At 59.2% G+C, this 19893-nt stretch overlaps 1 protein-coding gene across 3 annotated transcripts in view; it reads left to right on the top strand.

Annotated features, from left to right (window-relative positions):
• Positions 1-2991: 2991 nt before the first annotated feature.
• Positions 2992-19893, top strand: part of COL5A1 (collagen type V alpha 1 chain) — a 156536-nt gene continuing 139634 nt past the window's right edge. For 2 of the 3 annotated variants that reach the window (XM_033858986.2, XM_033858984.2), the window contains exon 1: positions 2993-3468. In XM_033858986.2, coding sequence (XP_033714877.1) covers positions 3351-3468 — 118 coding nt within the window. In that variant the 5' untranslated portion in view covers positions 2993-3350. Of the gene's footprint in view, positions 3469-19893 lie in introns of all 3 variants that reach the window. The other variant, XM_033858985.2, reaches the window with a different exon arrangement.

The following is a 19893-nucleotide window of genomic DNA, read 5'->3' as shown; positions in this document are numbered from 1 at the left end:
GGGAGATGAAACAACCCACAAGAGGGTAACACTTGGGGCTTGTCGTGGACGCTGAGAACCACAACTCTGCCGCTTGAGAAAAATCAATGAGGGGGGACTTCTCTGGCGGTCCAGTGGTTAAGAATCTCCTTCCGGTGCAGGGGACTCGGGTTCGATCCCTGGTCTGGGAACTAAGATCCCAAACGCCGCAGGGCAACTAAGCCTGCGCGCCACAGCTACAGAGCCCATGTGCTCTGGAGCCCATGAGCCACAACTAGAGAGAAGCCCATGCGCCCCAAGAAAGAGCCCCCACGCCGCAATGAAAAGATCCCGCGTGCCACAACTAAGACCCGACACAGCCAAGAAAAAAAGAAAAGAGAAAAGAAAAAAGATCATTGAGAAGAACTTACAGCAGGGGAAGGAGAAGGTGGGCAGCAGGTCCCAGGTGCAAAGCTGGGGGCACACCCGGCCTGCCAGGCACTGTGGGAGATACACAGCCATGGGCGACCAGGGGTGTGCAGAGCCCTGGATGGCGGTGAGTCCCTCCCATGCTGGAGTACCATGAGTAGAAGTCCACGCACAGGGAGGGACCGGGTGGGAACGTGGCAGTAATTTCAGGAGGGGAGGGAGGCACACAGGCAAGCAGGTTCTGCTCACCGTACCGGAGTTGAGGGGAAGAGACTGGGTTGGGGGCTGGCCAGGGGGCTGGGTGCCTTTGCTCACTGCAGACATCCTAGAGCCCAGAGTGAAAGAAACAGTTTTCAGAGGACTCTCCAATTTAATCAGTTATGGGAGGGCCAAGGGATGCCGCTTGGGGTCAACCACCACCGGGCATTGTTGCAAGGATTTGGGCGAGGCGATCTGCATCTTTCCCGCCCGAAGGTAAATCTGGTTTCAAATTCAGGCTCGGCCACGGATGGATGGGCTGGTACTTTGGGTAAGTCCTTTACCCTCTCTGATCCCCAATTTCCTTGTCTGTAGAGGGGAGAAATGACAGTATTCCCTACTGCTGTGTGTGACCTGATGCAAGAGTGGCTTTAAAGTGGGAAACACATGTGGCTGGCTGGTACTTCTGCTGTTCCCACTGGAATAACAATCGTGACCAGGCGTCACGGTTACTCTCCTACAGTCCTGGGCAGACAGGCCAGGCTGCTCAGTTTGGGGATTTTTTTCGAGTTTTCCGGTGGGATAGAAACTTACCTCCTCACCCAAGTCTAGGTGTGGATGAGCCCACCTTTGTCTCAAGCTTTCTCTTTACTGTGAGCTCAGCTCTCTGGGGGACGCTGGGTGTCCCTTGACTATCAGCTCTTGAGGGACCAGATGCCCGCCCTGAGTTCCAGGTGTTGGGAAGGCTGGCTGGCCAGCACAGAGGCACCTGTAACCGTCACAGAAGGAGCACCCTGTGTCCTTGGGGGAAACTGGAGCCCTGAGTCTGCACTACCTTCTGATAACTAGACCACTGACCTATGGTAGCATCCCAAGGCTTTGGGAGAAGCTGGCCTTCCCCTGGTGGGGGGGTCGTTCCAGGGGCCAGGTGGAGCTGGGGGCTCAGGGAGTGTCTGATGGAATTTCTCTCTCATTAAGGCACACAAAGGACCAGCTCCAACGGAACCAACACACACAACTTACACACACAGACACACACGCACACACACATTTCCCCGATCATATATGTGATTTATACAGGTTGTAAAACAACAACAAAGGACTGTAAAAAACCAGAAAAAAGTTTAGCTTTACTTTGCGAGTCTCCTCCTTTTCCCGAGCAACATTTAGTGCCGCCGCGAAGGGTACGTGGGGCAGATGTGGACCATCAGGGTAGCACCAGTGAACCACCACCTGGCTCAAGAGGCAGTATGTGGCCATCCCAGCAAACCTAACCTCTACCCACCTCCCCTCCCTTCCTGTTTCCAGAATGATGGGAATTAAAGGGCATCTGGGGAGTTTCACGCCCAGTCTGGAGATGTAACTGGAGCATCACTGCTGAACTGTTCAAAGGGGATGCGGATGGCTTAGGGTTTGAAAAGCCCCGACTCACCTTCCCTCCTCTTTAAAAACCAGCTCTGTTGCTCTTCGAGGAAGGGGTGTGAGTGGGTTTCAGCAGGTTATGTGGGGAGCCAGGTGGGAGGGGCTGCTACCGGCCAGCGGGGCCTGGACGGCGCGTCCTGCTCCAGGGAGACCTCACCAAGGCTTAAAGAAGCGGAGGGAGAGAGGCAGTGCCCAGTGGCAGTGCCAGGGCAGCAGCGCCCCAACCCCTCACCCCTCTGCCTGCTGTCACCTCCCCAAGGGGTGTCTTCTTTGCTTTCCTTTTTGTGGCAGAGGGGTCTCCACGCAGTAGGAGGGAGTGAGTGGAGAGCGGGTGCTGGCCAAGTTCGCCTGATTAATATCCAGGATGTGTGGCATACGAGCTCCCTCGGAGAACTCTTGGGAGCCTCGACCCCAGCCTGGGCACGGATGCCCAATCTGCAGTGGGGGAAGGTGGAGGGCGGGTCGTCTCTCTCGGGGTGGACATGTCTGCCACAGTCTTGGGCGCCCCGATCTGGCTGGATTGGAAGTTCAGTCTCCACCCAGAAGAGGAGCTCTGAACTCCAAGTAAACGAAAAAGGCGGGGTGAGCTGCAACGTCCTTTTTAAACCCCAAATGATCGAACTCGGGGCCCCTCCACACTGGTTCTGGGGCTTGGCCAGGTGCGGGCACCTGGGGGGGTGGAAAGCGGGGTGCAGCGTGGGCCGCCGGGCCCCGTCCGCCCGCGCTCGCCGGCAGAGCTGGGGGCGCCGGGCCCTCGCCGAGTCCCCGCCCGCCCCGGGCCAGCCCCTTCCTCGCTGCCGCTCGCCCGCTGGCCCCACCCCCTCGCCCGCTGCGCCCAGTGGGAGGCGGGGGCCGGCCCGGCCGAGCCGAGCGCCGGCTCTGATTTGCTGCGGGCGCGGGGGAGCCACGGCCTCCTCGGGTGCCGTCCCCGAGAGAGGGGGGGAGGGAAAGGGGGAAAAGTGCTCGGCGCCCGAGGCGAGGTCCGCACTCCTCGTTCGTCCCCGCGGCCGGCGCAGGACCTCACTCGAGCGCAGCGCCCACGGGGAGCGAGTCGTGGGGCGGCGGCGGCGGCGGCGGCGGCGGCGAGGAGGAGGCCAGAAGGAGTCGGAGGAGGCGGGGGAGGTCAGGGCGAGCGAGCCGAGCGGGGGTCCCGGCCGCCCCGCGGGCCAAGGTCGAGCCCTCCCGCCCGTGGGCGAGCGCGCCAGCCGACCCTCCAGAGAGCCACCGCCACAAAGAGAACGGGTCGGCGGCTGCTCCCATGATTCCCTAAAGTTGTGCCGGCCCCGCTGAGTTGTGCCCCGCGCCCCGTGCGTCCCCGCGCGCCCAACCCGCGCCCCGCCGGCATGGACGTCCACACCCGCTGGAAAGCGCGCAGCCCGCTCCTCCCGGGCGCCCCGCTGCTGTCCCCGCCGTTGCTGCTGCTGCTGCTGCTGCTGTGGGCGCCGCCTCCGAGCCGCGCAGGTAAGGGCTGGGCGCTCGGGCGCGGGGGGCCGGGGCCGGCGCGGCTGTCATCCCCGGACGCCCGGCCTCTTCCGCGCGTGCACGACCTTCCCCCACTGGGCTGTGGAATGCACGGGCCGGGACTCCGAATGCCATTCGTCGGGGGCCCCGGAGAGGGAAACGCGCCGGCACAATACTCCCCACGTCAAACGGGCCGGCGGGTGGGGCTGTCGGGGAGCCGAGGAAGGGCTCTGCGTTGGATCAGCCGGAGGGCTTGTCCACCAGGCAGGCAAACTTTTGTCCCGAAACTTTGCGTTCTCTGTCCCACATCACAAGCGCGAAGCTCTGGCCCACACAGCCCCGCTGCAGAACTTCCTTTCCTGAAACCCGGGAAGGGTCGCCCCCTAGAGTCGCAGCGGGCCAGTTCCGGCCGGGCCTCCTGGGATGGGGGGGCTGCTGGGGAGAATCCCAGCAGCTGAGCCCCCCAGCCCAGGACTTCTCCAAGCACCCTCTTCCTCTGCCTCCGGACCCGGCTGCCTCTCCCTTTCCCAGGGAACAGAGCTTCCTGTGGTCCCCACCATCTAAGTACTCAGTGAGTGCTACTGGGGAGCCCCGGGGAGGGGTGGTGGAGAAGCCCTGCTCTAATCCCACCTCTCGACCTCCTGGAAGGCAGTTTTTCTTGGGTTAGCTGCCCAGAGACGGGATTCTTGGAGCAAAGGCGAGAGATGCTCTCGGAGTGTTGGCTGTGAGGGGTTCAGATGACACACAGATGTGGGACTCCTTCTGCCAGAGGTCTGCCCTTAGAAGGAGCTGTCTCCAGTGGATGGCGTCTGCCAGGCCAGCACTGACAGTGTGCCTGCCTAGATGCCTGCAGCTCCAGCTCTCTCCCACACAGCTTCCTGACAGGACAGTGGTTTTTCTAAGCATCACCTTTTGTGGTTACCTGTGGGATGGGACCTCACAAGCCTCGGTCGTCGGAGCCCGAGGCCCCGAAAGTCCTCTGGGGCCCCATTAACAAATGCGGAGACGAGGTTCAGAGCCGCTATTGCAGGGTCAAGGGAAGTGGGGGCAGAGGGATGGGGCAGTGGCTCAGTGGACAGCAGGACCAGCCGGGGTCCCCGGTGAGAAGACACCGCTTTACTGCCTTCGCTCTTCTCTCCTCCGCTTTGTCATTTGAAGACATGTGGGAAGAATCACTTCCGTGTTCCACTTGCCAGTTAAGACGTTCTGTCCCTTTTTCCTGGTACAGTGAGTGCTTGGTGGGCCAGAGGGGGCGAGCAGGAATCAGGGTGTCCAGCCAGTCAGGGGCTGGGGGAGCGGAGGGGAGCCTGGCCTGGCTCTGGGGACCTGGGGTCTCAGCCCTGGGCTACCACCTACGTGCCCTGGATCCCAGGCTAACTGGCTTTGTGTTGCCCCCGGGGTCACTGGAGATGGGGGACAGTGGCGGCCTCCAGAAAAGTGGCACGGAGCAGGGTGGGGATGTGGTCATGGGACCCCTGTAGGCCCAGGGCCATAGCCCTGTCCCAGCTCCTCTGCCGGGCTTTCCTCTAGGAAGTCAGGTGGGAATCCTTCAGGGGAGTCGCCACCCCCAAAAGCCGGGGCTGGGCACTGGCTGGGGAGCACACAGAGCATGCGTTCGCCTGGGTTTGGGGTCGGCTGTCTGTACCACTCCCCATCTCTGCCCCCCCGCCCGTCTCCGGTTTCCCTTCCTAACTGAGTGTGGCGTGAGGTGGATGCCTGGACCGTGGCTGTAGAGCTGGACATTTTGCTCTTGTCGAAGAGACGCTGAGAGCCTGTGAAGAAGCCACCTCTGTGGGTGGGTTTCACAGACCTCCCCTCACCGCCACGAGGGTGGGACCCTTTTGGAAGTCATCGTCAGTGCGTGGCCAGCGGGAACGGCTGTCCACTGACATGCGGGGGCGGGGGGGGGCAGGAGAGGCCGTCCGCAGGCAGCTCTTCTCTTCTCCATTTTGAGATCCACCAGATGTTTTTTGAGTTCCCTCTGAACATGGCTCTTTTTCCTACCTTCTTCTTGGCCAAGCGTGTGAAGGAATGAAAAGTCAGATTGCATTTGGGGCCGTTTAACATTGTAACGGGCAAAGGAGAGTAAGTGAAATGAAACATGACCCCAATATTTGGAAATTGAGGTCATCTCCTCGGCACATCATTGGTTGACGCCAGTCACGTGATCGCTGTTGGCAATAATTTGGTGGGAAGAGTTGTCCAAATTTTGTGGGACTTGACAGACATCGAATGGTTAAATTTCCTCTGACTCAATCAAGTTGGCTGAAAAGACAGCCTTTTCCATCTTCCCCTCCCCTTCCCCCTCCTCCCCATAAAAGAGCAGTCAGTGGGAGGAGTTCAGAAGCCAAGCTGATTCCCCGAAGCCCTCTATCTCCTCTGGTCCAGATTTTAGTGGCTGCAGGGCTTGGAGCTCGGGTCGCTGCCCAGCGCTGTGACCACCCGGCAGTGGCCACGGGCAGGAGTTTCTTCCTTGGGAGGAAGCACAAAGTTCCCTTGGCCCGTGATATCGCTCCATGGCTGTTCCTGGGGTGCTGGCCAGAGCCTGCCCCGTTACCCCACCCTTCAGATATCTCTGGACTCTCCCGCAGCCACGCCCTTAGCCGAGCACAGCTGATGCCCGCCTGCCCCGCCCCTGCCCTCTGGCTGTCTGGCCCGCGTCTCCCACTCCTGCCTGTTCCCTGGGCCACGGACATTGTTGGGTGGAGCAGAGGGGTGTGGGGAACCGACACCCACTGCCCCCTGCCCCTCACTGCATAACGGTGACAGTGAGCGCGGACTCGCTCCGAGCCCCCGAGGGTCGAGGATGAGTCACGCGCACCCCGAGGCCCCGTTGCTGTGCCCACGGTGGAGCCTGGGATTTGCAGCGCGGAGCAGGGCAGGGTCGCTGGCCCCTGGGACGCCCGCACCCGTGGTACCGATTGGAACGAATTTGCTGGCATTTGCCTGGTCTGCTCTTAGCCCTGTGCCCACATCATCTCCTTGGACCCTCACATCCCGGCCTGCAAGGTGAGGGGGGGGTGCTGGCACTCTGAGAGGCCCAGGGAACAGGGGGCTGGGACTGCACGCTCTGGGTCAGTCTGGTCTCTGCACTTGGGCGCTGAGTGAGCTTCTCCACGGGGGAAGCCCAGTGCCTGGAGCTGCTGTCAGCCTGGGGCTCAGCCCAGACACGGCCCTGGGACCAGGGAGGGGTTCCATTGGGCCCCAGCAGACTGTTTCGGTTCCTTCCTGCCCCCTACACCCCTGCTTTTTATCCGAATGCTATCAGGGGGCACCTGGGGCCTGCAGTCTCCACTCCGCTTTCACCAGGCCCTTCACTCACTGGCGTGACCCGATGACCCCTGGAGGCTTTGCCTGCGCCGGGCCTGCTTGTGGGAAGGCTGAGGTGACAGAGCGCCCGGCTCCAGGGCCCACAGGCTGCCGCGAGGCACGCATGTGGACACCGTTGGTTGTACTGTTCATTCTCCTGCCGAGCGTGTCTGGAGGGTTGGCCCCTTGGGGAGATCTGGGGCAGCTTCCTGGAGGAGGTGATGCTAAACTTGACCTTTCCTTTCTTCCCCTTCCTTTTGTTCCGAAGGGCCTCCTTCGCAGGTGCCCTCCTCCACCTCTGGCTTTTGTCTCCTCCGTGCCTCTTCCCCGCAGACATCCCACCCCGCCGCTTCACTGTTCTCCCGGAGCTGCTTCCCTTGGCTGGAAAGCCCCTCATTAACTTGGTTGGCAGGGCGCCTCCAGCACCGCCTGCCCCGGCAGTGCTGTGCCAGCAGAAGTGGCCGCTGTGAGATAGAGGGGGCCTCTGAGGGGACAGGAGGGAGGCCGGGGCCTTCCTTAACCCTCTCTGGGTTAAGAGATGATCTGAGGGATGCCGCCTGCCCTGGCCTGGGCGGGTCCTGCGCACTTTGGGTCCCCTGTTTGGGGAGGCAGGGGCGTGGGGGGACAGTCCTTGGCAGTCAGATTGTTGAACCCAGGGCAGCGTGGACGGTTCCTCTGCCTCTAAGGGGTTGGCTGGGCGGGGGCCAGCCACCGTGCCTCAGCTTTCCTCTCTGGGAAACGGGGAGAAACGGCTTTCTCGCTTTGAGAGTGGTTACGGAGACTGAGGCGATCTACAGAGACCGCGTGTGGAATGTCGAGGCACAGGAAGCCCCTGATGAGCGGAGGGTCTTATTATAGCTACTGTTTTGGGTGGTGTTTCTGCAGAAGGAAAAAGCGCAGGGTTGCCACGATCCTCTCTAAATGCGAGTGTTCCAGCGGGAGCCCAGCTGAGGGAGGCATGTCTGTCCAAGGAGGCTCTGGGAGCTGGTGAGACCCCCAGTCCTCTGCCATCCACAAGTGACTCAGCCCGGGCCCCCCCTCGCTCTCCTCAGCACCCCCATATGCTCCGTGGGTCCATTTCCCACGACACCTCGTGGGGTTGCGGTAAAGGTCACCCCAGGCAGCGTATGTGAAAATGCGTTACAAGCCCATTGGAGGGTTGTACGCCCGTGTGCGCGTTTGTGTGTATGTGTCCAAGCGTGTGTGTGCATGTGATGTGAGCGTTCCTTTGGATGCATGTGTGTGACGTGTCCGTGTGTGTCTGTGGGTGTCCACGAGTATGCACGCCCACAGCCACGCACAGGTCCATGTGTTTTCAGGGTCTGCTCAGGCGGGGCCTGGTGTGTTTGAGGTGCTCACGGCAAGGCCGCGTCTCTCTCCTTATCGTGCCCCAGCCCTGCGGGATTGGAGACGAGGAGATGACCCGTGGCCACGGAGCCCCCTGGGCAGCCACGAGGCGTTGGGTCCAGCCCCGGCACAGACTCAGTCCAGCTGGGTCTGATAATCTGAGTCTCCTTTTGCTCACAGGAGGGCGATGTTATATTATAGCTTCTGCTTCTCCCTCTGTTTATTTCTCCCTTGTAATCGACTCATCTGGTGTCAGCCCTTGGCCAAATGTTAGTTTTAAGCTTTCTGGCCTGGCTCGTGGAGACATTGAGGTCCTGAAGGTGGAGCCTGCGTTGGCCCTTCTCCCAGGCAGAGCCGCCCCTGCCACGGGACACGGCATGGAGACCCGGTGTGGGGGACGGCTCGGGGCCGGCGGCCTGGGCCCACGTCCCGCCCCACCCCCGCCAGTGGTGCACTTTGCCTCAGTTTCCCTATCTGCAGGAAGGGGTGATGGCTGTGACTCCCGCAGGATTTTCGAGAGGGTTCAGCGCATCGCGTGTCCAAAGCACAGAGCAAGCCCCTGTCACCGTTGTCACTATTACGTCCTCCCTGGGCCCCCAGGCAGCAGCAGGTCCGGGGTCCAGGGTGAGTTCTTGGCTCTGCTCACTGGCTGGCTGTATGAGTCACCCCCTCTGTCCTGGGAACCGTCACCCTGGTGCCCCCTCGCGAGTGAGCATGAAAAGGGGTTACACAGCCCCCGGTGAGCTTACTGGAGCCCTCGCTGCCACTTTTGCGGTCTGTGCCCCAGCATGGAGGCGCCTGCATCCCGGAGCAGTCGTGGGGCGGGTCACGTGCAGCACGCCCCTCCCCTTCTTCCTCAGGCCACCCCCACTGTACAAGGAGGAATGGGGGCCTCAGGGATGGGAATGGACCTGCCCATGTCCCGCCTCAAAGACTCTAGTCTTCTGCCCCAGAGACATGACGGTGGGTGATGGCTGGTGATCTGGAAGGACATCTGGGGCGGGTACGTTGGGGGTTTTGCTAACTCAGACGTTGTTCCTGCACCCGCGCGGCCCCAGCGTCTGGGGCAAAGCCCGTAGAATGAATGAGTGAATGCTCCGTTGGATGCGTGGGGATTCGTGGTGGGGTGATGGGGGGGTCGCTCTGTGTTACATGTCATGCTGTCTGAGCCGTCATCCCATCAGCTTAGACTCACCCGCTAGTTTTTCTGGCAGGTTCCCAACCTATGTCATAACCCACAGTAGGAGTAAATGTCGCCACTCTTTGGTGACTCAGACCTAAGAAATGGTACCACAGTCTGACCCACTTTTCTCCACGTCTCATTACACAGAGCTCCAGGGGCCCGTTTCCTGCGATGTCTCTGTGCATGAAATGGGGGATTCCTTTATTTCCTGTCTCCTAGACCTGTGTTCTTTTGGGGGAAATTCACTCTTCTGTCCTGTTCTTTTCTGCCAGCACCTTGGCAATAGGGATTTTATTGGTCTCTTTATTAATTTTTTAATAAATGCTATAAAATGACATCAAAATGTGCGTGTGTGACGGGAGTGATTTAACTAAAAACTCTGACTCTTGCATTGGAAGACTAGTGACCTAACAGTGAAAAAGAGTGAGCATTTTAATCTGAATGGCAGGTGGGAAGCCATTGTCTTCCACTCTGCTGGCAGGGTAACCCAGAGCGCCGTGGGTGAGGCTTTAGTGGAATCCTTTCCTGTGTGGGTGCAGAGGAAATGCAGGAGAGGCCGGTCCTTTGTGGAGAAACTCCGGAGTGACAGTGGCTGTGCTTGAAGCATTTGCAGACCTCTAATGGGAGGCAGACCTGTGCCGGGCACCAGGCAGCAGGTGCACAGGTGAGCGGTAGGTAGGTGAGCATCCCAGCCCTGCAGGAGTTTCCGGTGCAGTGAAGGAATCAGACCTGTGAAGAGGCGATTGTATCCAGTGAAGTGCAAAGTGGGAGGTAGTGAAACATTCATCAGCTAGTAGAGTGGTGCCACCGGACAATCGGGGGAGGCACCCGCCAGCCCTTAGGCCACTGGCCAATCAGAGGGAGGTACCTGCCAGTCCCAGTGGGGCTCTGGCCAATCAAAGGGAGGCACTTGCCAGCCCCTGGGCCACTGGCCAGTCAAAGGGAGGCACCCGCCAGCCCCTGGGCCACTGGCCAATCAGAGGGAGGCACCTGCCAGCCCCTGGGTCACTGGCCAATCAGAGGGAGGTAGCTGCCAGCCCCAGTGGGGCTCTGGCCACTCAGAGAGAGGTACCTGCCAGCCTCAGTGGGCCACTGGCCAATCAGAGGGAGGTACCTGCCAGCCCCAGTGGGGCGCTGGCCAATCAGAGACCAGCCCGTTTTGCCAGGGCCTGCGGCTTTTGGGGTCCCACCCGATGAGTTTGAAGGGAGGAGTCCCTTGGTGGAGGCAAGTGGCACTTTCCCATGTGTGTCTGTCCTCTGACTCCGGTTCATATTTAACCAAACCCTGCTCTGGGGTGTTACCTGGACCAGGTGGGGTTGGCCCCATCCTGCAGATGTGCAAGGGGAGGCCCTGTGGGCCCAGCTGGCACAAAGGAGTGATGGTTGCCCTCTGTATCCCAGTGAAAATCACACCCCGCCTTGGTGTAGGTCATTACCGGCATATAAACTGATACTAGGTGCCAGGTGAGGGGGGCTCCAGCAGCTTCCAGCTCTTCTTTGCCGTGGGACAGTCCCTTGGTGGCCGGGTCCTTGTGCTTCCGGAAGAGGTCCACGGCCTCCACCAACTGTGAGTAGCCTCTGCACCTCGGCCTCAATTCCTCCTTCATTTCTGATGCATAAAACTGGGTGTGCGTACAGTCCTGTCTTGCTAAATGTCAAGGTCTTCTTCTTTGGGGGGATAGTGGGCAGCTGTGCACCAGTGGGACCTGGGGCCCTGGCTCACGGGGGTCCGTTAGGGGACCCTGTTGGGTGGCAGGTGAGGGGAGAGCTGGCCGGGGCCCAGAGCCCTGCACAGGGGAGGGTGCAGCTGAGAAGGAAAGATGGGCCATTTCTGGCCCTGGGCCCCCAGGTTTAGTTTGCAAGGGCCCTGCCTGGGGAGATAGTGTCCTCATGTCCGCTGGGGTGAAGTCTCTGGGACCCGCCTTACCGTTACTTCTCTTCTTTTGTGCTTTTTTTCTTTGGGGAGAATCTGAAATGCTGACGGGCAGCTCTGGCTTCCTCCTTCGAGGCAGTTCTGTGTTCTCCTGGGATGCAGGTGGAGTAGACAGCCTCTGGCGTCAGTGTCCTGTGTAGACCTTGCTCTTCTAGGGAGAGACGGTCCCGGTTGGTTTTGAGCAGTGGGGGAGGAAGGGGCGCTGCGCCTTCCATACATTTTAGACCAGAAAATGTTCACATCGAGAAGGCAGGGCAAATAGCTCATTCTTGGATAGAAGTGCAGGGAACAGGGCTTCTGAATGTAATTCTTTTCCAGGGAATTATTACTAATGTTATTTAGGTTCATAGTTTCAGTTGTGGCCGTTTAGCTCAGAAAGCACTGCTTGGGCGATGGCTACATGTCACTTAACTCTGGTATCCCGGGGAGCACCCTGGGGTCCTCGGTGTGATGACTCTGGCGCTCGAGAGGGCCTGGGGTGGGGATGCAGGGCTCACACCCGGGCAGGGCGGTGGGGCGGCTCTGCCCAGCGATGCCAGGATCTCCGGGGGAGGAGTTGGAGCCGACCGAGAGGAGGGGGCATGGGTGGGCGGCCAGTGGTCTCTCAGGACCTCCTCCCTCACCTGAAACAGGGGGACTGCAGGTGTCAGCATACATGATGGGGGTGGGCACCTCCGAGGGGAGGCGTGCCAGGAAGGAAGAGAGGAGGAGGCAGATGCTCCCCACCCCCCGTGTCCTCCCCGCTTTCTTCACGGTGGCCCCACTTTCTGGAAGGAGCAGTGATGCTTTGCTCTCCTTCCCTGCCTGGGGGCAAGCTTGCTCTTCTCCTAAGGAAAGACTCTTATTCTGCAAGAGCGCAGTACGGAGCCTCAAGTGGGAAGGTTTACTCGGGCTCAGCTCTGAGAGTGTTGTCATTATTATTGCCGTCGTTGTTGTTCGGGGAGGTTTCAAACACACCACAGCAGATCGAGATCCTCCTGGGCTCGATGATCAGCCCCAGGACACTCTCGTGGTCCAGCCGCCACCCACTCCCGTCTACCCAGTTACTTTGAAGCCAATCCCTGACGTCAGGTCTCGCGCAACTATTCCTCTGTGTTCACCGCACATCAAGAGTGAGTACTTCCGTCTCAGTGGGTGAGGGACGGTGGGCATCCCCACCCGAGGGACACAGAGAAGGAGCTCAGCCAGGTGCAGTGCCCTAAGTGGGAGGGTGGGCGCCGCCGACCCCCGGGCTCTCAGCTCCCTGGTGAGCTGAGTGGGCAGGCCCCTTGCTTCCTGCCTGTCCCGGCGTGCCTGGGCTCAGCACAGGAGCTGCGGCACCTGGGAAAGCCTCTCTGAGCCTCAGTACCTCATCTGTGAAATGGGCATAAACTAGTACCTGTCTCAGAGGCCTGCTGGGAGGACTAAAGGCTCTTGTCATTATGTTGCCACGTGTTAAAGCCACGACGTCAGCATTCGGAACCCCCAGGAATGTTCCAGCCGGAGGCCTGGGCCCCAGACAGCAGCTTCGCTGGTATTTTGCAGAGGGTGGAGTCCTCTGGGCGTGGGGCGCCGGCTTGGGGTTGCCTGGGAGCACAGGAGGCTGGTGAGGAGGTCCAGTTTCCTGCGAGGTGGGCTTTGACGGGCTTCAGCAAGGGGTCCGGTGAGACCAGAGCTTCCGCAGCCATGGGGCCCCGCCTCACAGCTCCGGGCTCCAAGGGTCTGGGGTGGAGCCTGGGGCCTGCCGCTCGAGTTCTGATGCCAGTGACCAGTCGAGGGCACTTTGGGAAATGTGGGGTGTGCCAGATGGGAAGGTCTGAACCTCCTCCTGGCCCTCCCTCTCCCTGTGTGGGTCCAGCCTCTGTGGCCAGCTGACAGTCAGCCTCTCCTCTGACTTTCGAGAGGAAGGTTCAGGAGATGAGGCTGGGAAGCAGTGATGCATCAGTGCACGGAGAATAGGACCCCCGGCTGTGTGACCTCGAATGCTTAACCTCTCTGATTCAAGTTAGCTCATCTCCAAACCAGAGGTACTGGCACCACCTGGAAGGAGGTGACCTGCGTGTGGACATAGGGCCCTTCCTGGGGTGTCCTGCATCCCGTTTTCAATGCAGGACAGCAAATGCTAGATCATACTGATAACAGTAACTGCCTTTGTTAATTATTCTATATCGTTGTTATTTTGTATTGTTATTATGACTAGTGGAGCTCACAGAGGCAGTAATTGTATAAAGTTTCTATAAAGTGCTTCAAAGTAGGAATAAAGCTGCCACTCACAGGTTTGGGGCTACAGCTGGGCCTCAGAGGAGGCTGAACTGTCAGTGCAAAGGGCCCAGTTAGGGCCCCGGGCGGGGAGTGAGTCCAGGTGGGGCAGGGGGTGCAGTTTGCAGTTAATACTTGGGGTGGGGGCTCTGTGGAACCTTCCGCTGCGTTTATTTATTTATTTATTTTTATAAATTTATTTACTTATTTATTTATTTATTTTTGGCTGCGTTGGGTCTTCGTTGCTGCGTGCGGGCTTTCTTTAGTTGCGGTGAGCAGGGGCTACTCTTGGTTGTGGTGCGCGGGCTTCTCATTGCGGTGGCTTCTCTTGTTGCAGAGCACGGGCTGTAGGCGCCCAGGCTTCAGTAGTTGTGGCACGTGCGCTCAGTAGTTGTGGCTCGCGGGCTCAGTTGCTCCGTGGCATATGGGATCTTCCCGGACCAGGGCTCGAACCCGTGTCCCCTGCATTGGCAGGGGGATTCTTAACCACCACACCACCAGGGAAGTCCCTTCCACTGCATTTAATGTGGGAGCTACCTCCGGCTCGTTTCCTTTGCCAGGAGTGTGGGGCTCTGATGGTGCACGGGCCCAGCCCCCCGGGAAGGAGTTGGCTGTTTTACCGGGAGGGCTCACAGAGTCAGTGATCCGGCCTCTGGCCTTGGGGTCGTTTTGCAGACGAATAAACTCAGACCTAGAGGACTTGGGGGTCTCCAGGGTCACAGGCTGCTGAAAGCAGGGCGGCAGGGGGAGCAGGCCCCAGCGTCTGGCTCCGTCACCCACTGGTGGGCCGTGCTCAGCTCCCGAGGCTGGGGGAACCCGGTGGTCTCGGAGCTCTGCCATCAGGGGACGGTGTCTGAGCCTCGAAGACTTGTTCTGAGATTCCGAGGCTGCAAGGGAACTCAGGCGTCCAGTCCCAGGGTCGCTTCTGTCTAGGGCAGACCTGATGACGATTGTTTGCCAGGCGTCCCCGTCGGGGAGCTCACCCCGTGCAGGCAGATGGTACCCAGACGGAATGTGCCTGAGCCTGGCCTCCAGAGCCCATGGTTTCAACCTTTATGTCACCAGACCTGGGGCTTGTGAGCCTCTTGAAGCTTCCTTGCTCGCAGAACTAAAACAAAAGCTGCTCCCAAGTGCAGACGCTCACTCTTCTTTCATTTCACGCCTTCCCCGCTGTGGTATTCCCGCCAGGAGGCAGCCTGTCCTCACACACCCTGCAGCGCCTTGGGCCCCTCGGTGTGGACAGGCTCCCACCTCCCCTTCCTGGCCAGGGCCTGTCCGATTACAAACAGCTGCCTGGCCCGCAAGCAGGACTTACGAACCCGGGGCAGGGCTGTTGTCGAGGGCTGGGAGGCATGGGAGGGGGTCCGCTCCTTAGAGAGCTGCCTCCCACCCCTCTGTGAGCCAGTGGGGATCAGCTGAGGGCTGGTCAGCCTCTGGGCCTGGAGGATGAGGGACAGCTGGTCCCATCTGGCCCTGGGGTCACCGCCCCTTCAGGGCCTTTCCTTAACCCAGCAACTGAAATGTGAATTATGTTCAAAGAGCATATGATACAAGAAAGAGGAGTGTCTGCTTGAGAATTTTCTCGGAAGGTGAAGAGTCAGAGAGATGTCTCCCTCCCTCCCTCCTTCTCTCTCCCTCCCTCCTTCTCCCTCCCTCCCTCCTTCTCTCTCCCTCCCTCCTTCTCTCTCCCTCCCTCCTTCTCTCTCCCTCCGTCCCTCCCTTCCTTTCTTATCCTAAGTGCTTTCACACGTTGTTTCCTGTCATCAGGAAAGATGTCCTGGTGACATCTTTCCTAGGTAAGAGGTATCCCCATTTTACAGGCAAGAAAACTGAGGCTCGCAGGAGCCCCACAGCCAGTAGGTGGCAGATTTGGAGCCTTTTTTTTTTTTTTTGGAACCTTTAAAATAGCCTTTGAGTTGTGGAAATTGGGTTTCGTCCAGCCTCCTGGGAACAGGGCCTTCCGAGAGCAGATATCACTGTGAGGTGGGGTTTCAGCCCCATCTTTTTCTCTGGGGTCTTCATCCCGGCAGAGAGGGGGAGGTGGGTGAAACCTGGTGGCTGCCCTCCCCCTGTCTCCGGGGCTCAGGCTGGGGGTGGGCGCCTGCCTGGTGTCAGGAGGAAGCAGTGCTGTATGCAGCACCCACTTTCCAAAGCCCCCTTGAGTCCTGGGCTGCTCTGGGTCCTCCTCATGCTTCTTGGATCAGATCTGCAGGATTAGATCTTGAGCCCGGCGTTCAGCTGTGTTTGTATACAGGGGTGAGCTGCCCTGGATGAGTCATTTTTTCCATTTTAGTGGGGAGGAAGGAGTGATAGGAGAGGATTATAGCCAGGGAGGTCCTGCCTGTTTAATATCGGTTCACACACGCTGAGAGAGACACGTGGGGCTCGGTGCCCACAAGCCACATGTTGCACAGGATGACGGTAGGGCACGCTTCAAGCCGCTGCCCCTCTGAAGGCGAGGTGGGGACTGAGCCACCCATGACATGTTCCAGGAGTGAAGCCGGCGCAGCTAAGCCGTCACCGCTGCTGGGTCAGGGCAGACTCTTTAAACCATCAGCATTTCAGAAAAGAAAAGTAAAAACCCTGAGAGAAGCAATGCCCAGAGGTCTGATCTCTGAGCCCGCCCTTTATCTCAGGAGAGTCAACAGGCTTGCCAAGGACTGGGCTCAAGAATTCTGCTCTTGGGGCTTCCCTGGTGGCGCAGTGGTTGAGAGTCCGCCTGCCGATGCAGGGGACGCGGGTTCGTGCCCCGGTCCGGGAAGATCCCACAGGCCGTGGAGCGGCTGGGCCCGTGAGCCATGGCCACTGAGCCTGTGCTCCGCAACGGGAGAGGCCACAACAGTGAGAGGCCCGTGTACCGCAAAAAAAAAAAAAAAAAAAAAGAATTCTGCTCTTGGTTTTCCCTGAGGATGGATCATGAGTCCTAGAGAATTGTCAGAGCCCTCCGAAATTTTGCTCCTTGGGTGGCCCACCTACCCCACTGACTGGGCCAGGCAGGTTCTACTGGGAAAAGTTAGGGAGTTGCAGCTTATTTGAAACCACGGGAATACACTCATCCTGCACATGTGGCCCCAGGCGTTTCTAGATGAAGGTCACGTCATTGGGCAGAAGTCACGGTAGACAGTGGGGGAAGCGAGTCCCCAGTTCACCGTCATGACATCCAAGCCTCAAGACCAGGTGTGGGCGTGGTCACCTAGAGGCCAAGGGAGGTACTGCAGCCCAGCTCTACCTGCCGTGGAAACCCGGGCGAGGCTGGGGGGCTGGGGCTGCCTCGTTCTTGAGCTGTGACCTCAGAAACGTCATGTCTCCTCCATGTCTCTTGTTTCTTCACGTGCAGAATAGAGCTGGGGATGTCTTCCTCGTAGAGAGTTCAAGGAGGCGCAGTTTGGATCGCCACACACACAGGGTCTCTGGGTGTGTCACATCCCACCGTGTCTGCAGGAGCTGTGGGGTGGAGCTGAAGATGCTTGGGGAGCCTGGAGGGTGTCGGCCGACGTGCTTTGAGCAGGCTCTCCAAAGCGGGGTGGGCGGACGTGAGGGGGCCTGGGCTGTTCCGGGCGGAGGGTGGGGGCCCCTCAGCCGGGCAGAGGCGGGTACTCTGGGCCTGATGCCCCTGGAGAGGCCAGAGGAGAGAGGAAGCAGGAGATCTGCCAGGGTCCCTCTGGAGTTCAGTCAGGCGACTGTGGGAGCACAGCCCAGGGAGTGCGCATGATGGAATCTGTGGGCTCAGGGCTGTGCTGGATTGTCACACACTGACAGTGCCCAGCACGCTTCACAGAGCCATCTGAGCCACCCCAGGTCTTTCACGGGATCCCCAAGCAAATGACCCGTGTGCAGCAGGGTGTGTGTGTGTGAGTGTGTGTGGTGTGTGTGTGTGCCTGTGCTCGTGCACGTCATGTGCACCTAAGCAGGCGTGAGCACCGTCCTCCCGGTGTCCCCTGCCCCGTGAGCACAGATGCGCTGTGTCCTGGTGCCTTACTAAACTCACGATTTCTTACTCCACCCAGCAAACCCGTGAGGTCAGTCGTGTGAGGATTTGTCCGGGCGGGTCAGCCAACAGGGAAGAGACCGGGGATTAGAACGCGGTTCCTGCGGGACCCCAGGCTACCTCCTCTGCGAAGACCCACTCCTCCGTCTTCTGGCTCATTTCCCCAGCTGTCACCCTGCTTCTTGTCTTTAATCCGTCCAGGCCCTTCCGCCTCAGGCCCCTTTCGTTCCAGAATCAATGATCTTACCCTATAAATAATGTCCAGAAACCCTTTCGGCTGTGATTTGGAATTCTTTAAATACGGTCAGCTTCTGCCTGCCCTTCTTCGCTTCCGAGCCCTGACCCTGACCTGCTTCTGTCCTCCAGGACTTCTGGGCAGGTGGCGGGGTCGCTCACGTTGTCCCAGGACGCCGCCTCCTGCGCCCCGCCCCCCCAGCATGGATTCCGAGCATGACGTGCTCAAAGCTGCCCTCCCCGGGACGGCTGCTCTTGCCAAGCCTGGGCTGCCTCTGGGTTTCCATGATCTGCCCTCCTGTGCTGAATTTAAGCCCCAATAAAAGCGCTGGGCTCCAGGCATGTGCCTTTCCCCATAAACTTTGATGCCTGGTCAATATCTTGGCCAAAAAAAAAAAAAAAAAAAACTCCTCTGAAGAGGGGTAGTCTGGTCTCTTTCTAGTCACTTATTAAAGTGTTTTCTGGTCTGATGTCTGTCGTAGTGGAAGCAGCCATGAAAATCTGCCCCCAGGAGAAGCCCTGACATCTGTGCTGTTCTGAGCACCCACCCATCTCTGGGGTTCGTCAGCTGCACGCTTGGCGCATTTTTTCTCTGACGACTCACTGCTTTCTCTCCTCTCGCAGCCCAGATTCTTCCTTCCACTTTGACTTCCCAGTGCCCTGGGAAGCTCCGTGCTGGTGTTGTCACCCAGCCGGTGCCAAGGGGCCAGATCCGGCCTGATGCTGGCCAGGTGTGCAGCGCTTTCTGTCGCGGCTGTCCCAGCCTCCCTGACGGAGCGTGGGGCAGGGCGGCCTGGCTGGGGCGCTCTCTTGGCCTGGGAGACAGTGCCCTGGGTCTGGTGTTCATCGTGTCTGGGCCCAAGCCTGTAACCCGAAACTCCGGAGCTGTTGGCCATGGGAGGAATCGTTGCCTGGGGAACCTGTGTCTGCGCATCTCCGTGTGCCCTGCTGCCAGTTAGGCGCATGGTGGGGAGCTCTCTAGAAACACTGCTTCTGGATTAAACCTGCCCAGTGTCTTTGTGGGCGCCCACAGCGTGGGAGGTGTGCGTGGCTGTGCCAAGGGGCTGGTTGAAGAGACCGCTTTCCTGAAATGCAGTTCAGCATTTAAGGGGCACCTACGGTCTGCACACTGCTGTGCCAGGGCAGCCGGATGCAGCCCTGTGTGAGGGGCTCACAGCCTGGCCCTGGGGGGTGCAGGGGGAAGCCCCTGCCCGACATGGGCTGACCCTGAGGCCTTGGAAACTGGGGCTCCCCGTCCTGGAATCAGGGCCCCTGGCTTTTCCCGGTCCAAGCAAGTGTCACTTTCCTTGTGCTGCCCCGTTCTTACAACAGTACCCCGAAGGAGGGAGAGCATTTCTGGACCCTGGGGGTCAGAGGTCAGTTGAAGACACGTGCTGATGGCGTGGGTGGAGCCAGGGCAAGGCCGGCCCCTGACTGTCCAGCTGTGTCCCTCTCCTGGAGTGTTTTCCCCCTACTTCTCTTCCCTCTTTAGTTATATATGTTTTTTTAAAATTAAAAACGATACATGTTCATTATAGGCATTTTGGAAAATAAGAGAAAGCATAAAGAAGAAAATAAAAATCACCCATAACCCCCAGGCTCGAACTCCACTGGGTCTGAGTACAAACAATAAGGAACGGAAGGAAATACCTCATGGTGGCTGATCTGGAAATTCTTGGCGCGGGTGGGGGGCGGTCCTACTCAGGGGCCTTGTCCCCCGCGGGGCACTCCCCCCCCGAAGGGGAAGGCCTCCGACCCCAGCACAGTTGGCTTGGACGTTCTCATTTCACTTGGAAAGGAAGGCGTTCTGTTCACGTCCATGACGGCCTGTAAAAAGCCTAATTTACTTGAAGAGTCTCCTTGTGTTGGGTGTTGGGCTGTTTCCCACTTTTCGGACATTGTCAGTATCTGTGTGTCAGTGAAGCAGGCTGACTTGGATTTGCCCTGAGCCGCATCCGCTGTGGAGGCTCACGCTTACCCTCTTGGGCTGCACTTGGGGGAGGAGAGCATCCTGGGGGGGGGGCGGGTCTGGCTGAGGAGCAGAACCTCCCCTCCATGTGGGGCATGAAGGGGGTGCGTAGGCATCGCTCTGTGGCTTTTAAGGCCTGGCACCCGCAGGAATTTAGGGTTTGATAAAGGCAGCCTTTCAAGTTGGCTGGGAAAGGAAGGATTGATTAGTCATTGAAATGGGCT

This window comes from Tursiops truncatus, chromosome 6 (assembly GCF_011762595.2).
Source record: "Tursiops truncatus isolate mTurTru1 chromosome 6, mTurTru1.mat.Y, whole genome shotgun sequence".
NCBI classification, from domain to species: Eukaryota; Metazoa; Chordata; class Mammalia; order Artiodactyla; family Delphinidae; genus Tursiops; species Tursiops truncatus.
Note: the sequence above shows the minus strand (reverse complement) of the source record. Positions and strands in the feature narration are given on the sequence as shown.